This window comes from Calidris pugnax, unplaced genomic scaffold, assembly GCF_001431845.1.
Source record: "Calidris pugnax isolate Ruff unplaced genomic scaffold, ASM143184v1 scaffold20, whole genome shotgun sequence".
NCBI lineage: Eukaryota > Metazoa > Chordata > Aves > Charadriiformes > Scolopacidae > Calidris > Calidris pugnax.
The window spans coordinates 3552978-3563504 of record NW_015094510.1 but is presented as its reverse complement, the minus strand read 5'-3'; the positions used below and the strand labels follow the sequence as shown (position 1 = coordinate 3563504).

Below are 10527 nucleotides of genomic sequence, written 5' to 3'. Positions count from 1 at the left end.
GGATCTCACTGTAGAATGAAGTCAGAATAAATCTGGAATGTACAGGTGGCCCAAGTAATAGGAATTACTCCTAGATCCTATAACACAGATTTGTTTTATGTCCCAGATCAACATTTTAGATACTAAACCATTCCAACTATGTATGATTCAAGCCAGCTGTTTAACCTGAACAGATATATTTTTTGCCACCAAGTATTTATTTTCTTCTTGATCATCATATTAAACCGCATCTAGACTTACTTGCAGTTCATATCTCTTACTGTAATTAAATCCTGAAACACATAGTTGTGCATGTAGACTTTTTCTTTTTCTTTTTGAGGGGGAGGAGTTATTTCATTACGTTTCCAATAAAAGGAGACCGAAAAAGTTGACAGCCTGAATTGCAGATGATGTTATGTGTCATTCCATTACAGTCTTGATAGTTTGACTTAAGAAAAGGGTAAATGACCTAAATGTTAATATTTATCAGAATCTTAAGATTCTTTCCTTTGAATTTACATAAGAGAAACTGAGTATGGGCAAGTTTAAAACTTGCAATGTAAAACCCTAATTGTTTTGCCATATCCACTTCAAAGAATCACCTCTGCAATATATAAAATCAGGCATATTTATTTTTCCACAATGACATTTTCAGAATTCAAATTCCTTAAAAACATGTTGTGTCGAACAAAGCCAGATTACAGTTAAACATTGTGCTCTATGTCTTCACTTGCATTCTGTACACACATGTCCAAGATACAAGGGAATCATGGTAAAAGCATCACATTCTGTAAACTGCTCTGCAAATATTGCAAAATTTAGGACAGCTTAATTGAATGTATTTACAACCATATTTGTACATTTTCATAATGTATTTATTCTCTTACATTCCAAACCATTGTACATTTATTTTGCTCTGTAGTTCCTTGCCATACTAAATATACTCATACTTCAATGTCCTAAGATGATACTTAAATACTAGCTTTGCTTTCAGTTATAATTCCAAACTTCTAACTGGACTGGTTTGATGCATAAGTCGTGTAATACATCTGCAAACATTTGTACTCTCATATGACAGCACTGGAAAGTTCATATTTATACATACTGCTATCCACAACACTCTTACTTTAACTATGTCCCACTTGCAGGGGAGACTCAGCCTTTGGCTTCCCCTCTCCAGCACACAGATATAATCTGATATAAGATCTTTTGGTATGCAAGGTGAAGGTAAAAACTTTTTAGTTAAAGAATAAATCACCATTGCCATAAATTTGCTGACACTATATGTTGATTTGACCATTCTAGAAAAATTACTGCTCATTTTTGGAGGTGGGTGTTTTGGTTTTGGTTTTTTTTTGTCAGTTAATGAAGCCCTCCATTTTGTGCATAACAGCTGCTTCTGCATGATTCTAGTTACGTCTCTAATTGTAATTTTATGATTAATTATAATTTATGACAATATAAAATAGTGAACATACACTGAAATTAAAAAGGACATAGATCTTATGTGCTTGTTGTTTGAAGTTTTTTTTTTATTATTATTGTTTGGTTTAGGGGTTTTTAATGTTTCTTTTTTAGGAAGGAATAAGGGAAAGACAGCAGTCAAGCAAGTAAAGTTCATTGAAGACCCTTGTTTAATTTTCTTTATACATTTTTTTCATTACTCTAAGTCAGTTCCCTAATGTCAACTGAACATAACCAAAGATGTCTTAGTTTCCTGACATAGAAAATATGCTTTTAAAAGATTATGTGTTGTGTAATCTCATTCCAGCAGAATCTTGCCATTTATTTTTCTACAAGGTCCCACACATAAACATAGAATAAAAAAATAAACATCTTAATTTAAAGAGCAAAGAAAATGGTCTGTGATTTTAAGACGTGCTAAACTTTCACAATTTACAATGAAATGAACAATGTATCCATTGGTTATTAAGAACTGCACAAACAAAGATGGTGAATTCACATAAAAACAACAAAGCAATTTACCTACAATAGCTGCACAATGGACTCATTATTTCAAAAGTTCCCTTTAATCACAAAAAATACATTTCCTAAATTATGTCTATATACATGGAGTTGGTAAAGAATATGTAGTGTGATGTAAACTGTAAATTGTAAACTTTGAGGTCCCTTCCAACCCTAACCATTCTATGATTCTATGATTTATGAGGTAAATGGTAACATGGATAAATCTATAAGAAAGGCAAGTAGATTTACAATTTCAGATGGATCATACTATTTGGTATTTTTCTATGCCTCCTTTTTTGGGTTTTCTACTAATTTATGTGCCTAAATCTGGGTTAGTCTTGTTGGCAAGTTTATAAATCAAAAAGGAAAACTATGCTTCTCAAGCAGGTGATTTATTTGTATGCGTGTATTCGGATGAGATGAACTAGTGGGAGGTGTCTGTTTTTCTCCTGTTTTTCTCTTCCCATATATACCCATTTATTACAGCAATCTAACTAATCTAATGTTTTTAAATAGTCCTATTTTATGTTCTGAAAGCTGATAAAGTTTAACTACATGAAAATGCATTGGAGCTTACTGTATTAAATTGCTCCCATATCCCTGAAATCTAGCTGGATATCTAAAACCTAGGTAACCAGGACGTGCAGCTACCATTTTCTGAATACGTTTTCTCCTTCTAGGTTAATGAAGAGATGTCATTTACTTCTTTTGCATGTCGTTTGGCAGCTCAAAATTATTCACTCTCTGAAGATCACAACAGTGGTTGATTTCAGAGCAGGGAAATTGGTTTTGTCCAGTACCTAGTTGAGTCTTGCAGTTATGTTCTAAATGGAATTCCTGTCATAGTTATTTGAAATAAATGTTTGCATGGCCAGTTCCTTCTAAGCATTTATCAGATTTTAGAGATTCATCTCACTCAACCTTAATATTTATCTTAAGAAATGCAGGTGTCCAGGGTGTGAATGTCTGCATCTGAACTAGCCATTTGAGGCACCTTTTGCAGTCAATGAGGAGAAGCACACTTTCAAAGTGTGATTTATTTAACTTTTAGAATGAGATGAATCATGTCCTAGAAATACTGATTTTGCTATTCTAGTGATTAAAAAAAAAAAAAGCTTAGGATGTATAATTCTGTTGTGGACATTTACAAAGTAGATATCTATATTTGAGACCATTCTATATGAAAGAAATAAAGAACTGCATATTTATTCATTCAGCCTGCTACTGCAAGTCTTCTTTCTCTTTTTCCTTTCATATGGGACAAATGACTATTTTAAGTTCATTGATACCCTGGAAAATACACAGATGTAGATACAAGAAAAACCCCAAACCCTAAACCCCAATATACTCCATTTCCACACTATGGCTTACATGTGAGATTTTCTGCTATGTGACTGAAATATGCCATCCAAATCTTTACAGAATTGCATTAGGAAATGCTTTACCATTAAATAGCAAAACAAAACCAAGAACTCTACACTGGAAAACACCACCTACTGTAGGTGAATTTTTTTTAATAACTCTGCTGAGTAAGGGTGATTTATTCATGACTTGCTTATAGAACAAATTTTTGACTGAAGTGATGCACAGAAGTTATTTTTTGTGATAAAGAGGATCTCATCAAGTTAGCATTTCCCATAGTTAACTATATCACTGCAGTATTAATGAGTGTTAATTGACTGTGCTCTCACACCTATGTTCACTACATGTGTCATTCATTGGACAATCAAGGTTAATATTTTCAAGCTTAAGCGACTCAAGTACAATGTTTTTAAATTCAGTCTTATCACCCAGGTGGGTTACAAGAAGCTGCCTTCAGACATCTAATGGCACTGGGTGTGCATATATTTGTATATATGAGTGATTGTGGATTCTATTTGCCTGCACACGGGCACCTAATATCTGGGATAGAGTTTCTCATTTTAACTTTTGTTGGCACCCCAAAACTTCATCTGTGTCATACCTGCCAGCCCAGTGTGAATGTCTTAGATAATTTTGGGTATCTCACATGGTATTAGACACTTATGTGGGGACAACTAAACTGAATGCTCATTTACTTAATTTAAATAACTCACCTATGGAACAATATTTCTTCCTGGAGGCCTTCAAAGTCATCCCTCTCCACTGACTTTTGTTAGGGTCAGCTTCTACATTACATACAGTTCACAAAGGATACCAGACCGCACACAGCCTACCCGTCTAAGTGATGAAGACTGAATATGATCCTGGTTCACAGACCTAATTCTGAAAAGTACTAGACTTCTGCAAGAGTGGATTTTTTAATTAATTGGTATTTACTTATTCATAAGCATCATGTCATCATCGAAAATCTGGGGTGATAGAAGTCTAAATTCTTTATACCTCAGCTTTGACTGCTTTTCAAACCCTTTGATGGTGATGGATTTGGCAGCTTCATAGATCCGCAAGGGAAGGTTGTGGATAGCCAGTGATTACAGGCTACATTGTTCCCTGCCACTGCATTTCTTACATTTGCTAGCAATTTTCTGTATGGTTTACTTTCCAACAGTTGCAGTCCTGCATGTGGAAATCAAAGTTTTGCTGATTTACGGATTTTGAGCAGTCTCTCTGCCCATAAGTGTACCTAATCGCCAAGTACTATGAAGCAGAACTATAATGAGGGAATTTGCAATGAAATGTAAGGTTATGCCAATTTGAGCAGCTTTACACTGGATTTAGAATAAAGCTGAAGAATAATTATTCTGCTGAATATTTTATACATTCTCATCTAAGTTAGAACAGATATATTGCATGGATAATCTATTTTTAAACAGAAATATTTCTGAAGTTGCTTTTACATACTGAGATTCTCTTCTGAGTTGGCAGCAAGCCTGTATTATCTAGCATATGTACATCTGCTTGATGCAGTAGATGCAAAAATGTCCCAGAACTTCATATTCTCAGAATTTAAAGTATGTAACTAGTTATTGACTTCTAAGATATATTTGAGCCATTGTTTTTCAATATTGAGATTTTAAGTATTACTTTGGGATAAATAACAATTTTTCTTCTTTTATGGTGAATGTAGAGAGTCAAGTCCCTATTTTACAAGAAGGAATATAAGAAATTACTTCTTTCAAACAGTATTTCAATTTAAAAGCCAGTAGACTGCTTGCAAAGTTATTTCCCCAAAATCAAATTGCTTCTGTTGGAAATAAAATGTAGCACTCTTAGGGAATGTGTTCTTGTAAGTAACAAAAATCTGTTTCCATAATATTCTTTTTACAGTTCTGAGATACTGTTATTCTACTGTTTTATTCTTCACACAATATTTTCTAGTTTGATATTTTGATAGAATTATACTGATTACACTGCATGCTGTATTAGGTAGGAAACCTAACTTTGAATCAAACTTCCACCAAGGTTGGAAACACACTCTGTGAGCATTCTGGGATCCTCATTATGCCAGAATGGTTCCCTTATGTGAATATTAGTTTAACAGAGTAACATTATGAGACAGGCTACTCCCTGAAAGCATCTTTACATGTCTTAATAATTTGAGCAGTTTCATGTGATTAAAAGTATACTCTATGTGCAAAAGGATTTTTTAAAATTTACTTTTGCTTTTAAACAATATTAGTATTTTGATTGCAAGAACACGTATGCAAATATGTATCAAACAAATATAATTAAAGCCAAAGTAACAATATTTTTACCTCCAGGTCTTTTTATCACCTTATTTGTGGCTTTGATTTCAATGCACAAATATTCAATAAAATTACAACTCTACTAAATAATGACTATTACATCTCATTTTTCTATGAACTTCTTTACTAATACTGCTCATATTTCTAGCATCCATCACTATCAATAATAAAAACTGTAAATGTAAAAAAGCAACTTAAAGGAAAGTTCTAAAACTGCAGAGTAGTCAACAGTTCCATAAACAATAGAGGATCACAAGATTAGTCTTTCTTCCAAAAAATGGATTTTTTAATACTACTATAATGGTAGAAAAAAATTTTAAATGGGGCCCTCAGAATCATAGGAAAAGATTTACCTATTTTGCTTGATCAGTTTTTCTACTGAGTTCAACCTGAATTATTCCATATTTATAAAGGCTCTAATATCTAGAAAAATATATTCTTGGTGTTTTACTGTTTAGCATTTTGAGAGGAATTAAATCAGAAGACTAATTAATTTGAAAAACTGAAATACAATGTTATGACATTTTCTTGATTTTGTTTACTTAAACAACCAATCAAACTCTTGCAAAATGTAATTCCTTCTACTATTTCTTTAATAATTGTATTAATAAACATTAACAGCACTACCGCAGCTGTAATACTGATAAGTTTATTCCCGCTTCTGGGGAATCTACTTACGTTGTATTTTTAGGTACTGTTTCTATATGTATTTCAAAGATAACTATTGTCTTCTGTGTTTTTTTTCCTATTTTTTTTTTTTTTAGCAGCAAATGTTTTATCCTCACTAGAGAAATAATCAATGAAAGGAAAAAGAGAAAAAACCTCTGCATCATAATTGGCTGTCATTGATCTCTAATGTCCCAAAGGACTTGACAAGAGTTGGGGAGGGAAACTGAAGAAAGAACACAGATATTTTTTTTTTTGTGTCAATGAAAGCTTTTGAATATAAATCCTCAGGCACAATAATGGCCACTTTCTTCCAGTACAATTTTCTCTATCTTCCAATAAAAGTATGTATAGATTTGGTCACTTAAAAATAGCTTTTCTAGCACTCATGTACTTGATCTTCCTCCTATCTCAAAACAAGTAAAAAACAAGAAAAAAATTAATAAAATCTCTAACAAACAATAAAAACAAAAGGACTTTTTGACACATATAACAGAGAAATGCAAGGCTTCTCCCTGAGCACCTTAATTTTAATTATGCCAGAGAACCTTAATATTAATTACTTTTACTTATGTTTGATTAATGCAAAAGATGTTCATATATAAGGAAGGGCAACAGTAGGAAAAAAATGGGTATAACTCACATGTATAAACACAGGTTAATGTGAATTAAAGACTTTCTAGTAAAACTGGTTAACATTCTGGGAAAAAAAAAAAAGTATGCCTCCATGAATAAAAAGAATTGGAAAGACAGAGAAAATGCTAACATTTTAGAACATACTTAAAATATTTTTAGGATAAAATTTTCCAGTAACATTTTGAGAAATTTAATTATTGATTTCACTGAATTTAATATTTGCTGCAGATCTGATTCCACTGTGATTTTCATATTAAATGAAAGGAATTATTTGAGAGGAAAGGTACCATGCTATATTAACAAAGTTGAGATAATCTGACTTTTGAAAAAACAGCTGCTTTTGCTTTGAATTCATATTGTTTAGCACAACTGTCTGTCAGAAGCAATTTTAACTCTTATAAATAAAAAAGAGATCTTAATAGATCTCAGAAACCAAATCCATTCCCTTTGAACTCAAAGGTAAAACTGTTATTGTTTTTAATAAGAACAGAGTAAACACAAAGACAGGAAAAAATATTCAATCAAAAATTCTTCCTAAATTCTGTTTACAAGAACTCCAGAACTTATTGATGTAGGTACATAAAAAGAATCTGAAAGCCAAATTTGGCTCCTATTGTGGTTAGATTTTCCATAATCTAAATAAAACAAATTTATAATATTATTCTTTCAGCATAAAATCACTGTAGTAGCTGGAAAATTTTCACATGAGAATAATATTTCAATTTGGTTAAATAAGGCAAATTGAAAATGTGTAAAGGAAATTGAGAATAAAAAATATGGATGAGTATAAAATGAGGATAAAAATGATCAAGGCACAGAAAAAAAAATCTGTGGTCGATTGCAATTAATAGAAGTAATCCTTTTTGAAGGTCAGTATACAGGTAGCGTAATCACATTTCTATTGTGTATGAATATAATGTAATCAAAAGGAAGTTCTGGGAATAGAATTAAAATTCAATTTCTAAGTTCATTAGGTATCTGTGTAGGAGAACTGAATGCTAATGTCTATATTTAACTGCAATTGTTATTCTAGAACCTTTTTGTTTTGATTTCAGAAGCTTATGTTTATGTGAAGGAAAATCTGTAGAGGGGCAACATCTTTTATTCAACAAGTTGTTATAGTTGGGGAAAAATGGACATACTTCTCTGTGGAAGAAAGACTAATTGCAATTCAAAAGCCAACTGACTGTGGAAAACTAATATTAAAGATTTGCAGCTGATTTCTAATTCGAACAGAGAAGCATATAAAAAGTTTTAAACCAGTATACTTAGACTTCCATACTGAAGTTCAGTTTGTGTCAGGAAACAAAGATCTCCATGGATGTTGATGCTCTTAGAAGAAAAGATACATCTTCAAATCAAATATCCCAAGTGAGAGGCTGCATGTTTTTTTTTCATCTCAAATGGTTTTAAAGGTTTCCACGAGGAAAACTCTTTAAACTGCAAACAGAATTCTTTCCCAAAATTGTTAGTGACAGAGGACTCTGAGGTTTCTGCTTTTGGACCATGAAATAATTCCTAAAGGATCCACAAAGGTTTAAAGAAGAAGTATGCTTGGAAGTTCTGTTCCCAGAGCCTGGGCCTCCCTGAAAATCAGAATTTCATATTCCATTAGTGTCCTTAGGATTCTAACTGATTCAGCTAAGCATCAATGTCAAATCTACTGCCAAGGCAAAAGCTCGAAGAAGCATTACTGCCAGAAATGATCAACTCTAAAGGGAAGCACAGATGACACTAGTATATTTACCATATGAACTTTATTAGATCAAATGGTCTAATTTTCCTTATTCCACTTGCACTTATTCTGAATACCCTACTTGCAGTTATTTGCAGTCGTAAATGGAAAGTCATAAATTGGCAGCGCTAATCAGGCAAGGTTGTGTATGTACGAGCATCAGAAAGAAATAAAATGCAGTATTTTCATCCCTTTTGAAATGTTAGAAGAGACTCTATACACTGTTCTGGTCATGGTTCATCTGGTACATGATACAGTGAAGGAACAGTATCCATTTTCCAGTTTTTCATGAGCTTCCAACATGCAGAAGATGCATTAAATAATGAGATTAGATCCCACATGCTTAAATTGAATATAAGATTAAAAGAGAATTAAGAAATTGTTCTTTTGACTCCCATATTTGAACCAAAGCCCCAGTGCAGCCAAAGGATTGCTTTGTGTATAATTAGATTAAACACACAGGCTTTCCCTGTCTACCTTTTCCTTTCAGTAAGAACTAAACTGCTTGTTTAAATTAGGTCATAACCCATTTGAAGACAAGACCTGAACAGAAAAAATTATATTATTGTCTACTTTTCTCTTTTTTTAAAAAAACACAGTTTAAAAGTGATCAAATGTACTTTGATGTTTCTGCAGTTAAAACTCTTGCAGCCATGAAAACTGTTCTCGTATTCCCTCCTGCTCCTTGTGTAGAGCTGTCCCTTGATTATCCAGTTCTCCAGGACACATTCATGAGAGGAGTACCTGAACTTATTACTCCATGTTCACATATTTATGCCTAAAACAGCCTGATTTTTTTTTCTTGTTCACTGACTGTGAACAGTTTTTATGATTTTATAGGGCATAAATACTTAATCTTTCTCATTTCCAAACTTCTTCAAGTTTGTAATCAACAGAGTATTCACTGTGTAAATCCTTGTTCTGATGAAGTTACCATTCTCGTTGTCTGATAGAAAAATAATCATTTCACAGTCAATAAAGTCCTAAGCACTGCTAACAAAGTCATGGTTGTTTGATGACTACAACACAGGCACCAGCTCTTCCAATATTTAGGGAAGCCATCTGCAGAAAAAAAGATACAAATTAACTGAACAGGAACAGTCCATGCAAGAAATTGTCAAAGTGCTGTGTCAACAATATTCTAAAATGGTCAAACCTAATGGGAGCATAAACCACTAAATATAAATACAACCCACAATATCCTACCATTGCAGCTTTAAACTTACTTACTCATATTTGACACCTTTAAGTTGAAATTGAGAGAACAGAAAAAGAAGTAATTTTAAAGCTGTCATCAATTTTGTGAACTGTTGATATGCAAGGGCTTTCATAAATCTGTAGACTGTAGCCGATGCTTTCACTTTAGTCCCTGAAGCAAGATCAAGGCTGATCTACATTCCTTCTACAACCAAATCACCAGTTCCCAGCTTTTTACATTATACCACAATTTCATAGAATCATAGAATCACAGAATCATATAATCATAGTACAGTTTAAAACTTTACTTTAAAAGGACCTTTAAAACTCATCTAGTCCAACCTCCTGCAATGAACAGGCACATTTTCAACTAGATCAGGTGGCTCAGAGACCCATCCAGCCTGGCCTTGAATATTTCCAGAGATGGGGTATCTACCACCTCTCTGAGCATCCTCTCTTAGTGTTTCACCACCCTTATTGAAAAAATATCTTCCTTATATGTAGTATAAGATATATCTACTATTATATCTCTTAATTCTTATATGGTTCAATATTAGGAACTTATATATAGCTCAACATTTCAAAATGTCCCTCAAACAGAAAAAAATGGAATTGAAGAATGAAGTGAAAATTTGGGTCTCTACATAAAATAAATAGATTTTCATATGAAGGATCTTCAGG

At 32.8% G+C, this 10527-nt stretch overlaps 1 protein-coding gene across 1 annotated transcript in view; it reads right to left on the bottom strand.

Annotated features, from left to right (window-relative positions):
• Positions 1-593: 593 nt before the first annotated feature.
• Positions 594-10527, bottom strand: part of KLHL1 (kelch like family member 1) — a 185008-nt gene continuing 175074 nt past the window's right edge. The window contains exon 10 of the mRNA XM_014966191.1: positions 594-9711. Coding sequence (XP_014821677.1) covers positions 9652-9711 — 60 coding nt within the window. The 3' untranslated portion in view covers positions 594-9651. The remainder of the gene's footprint in view (positions 9712-10527) is intronic.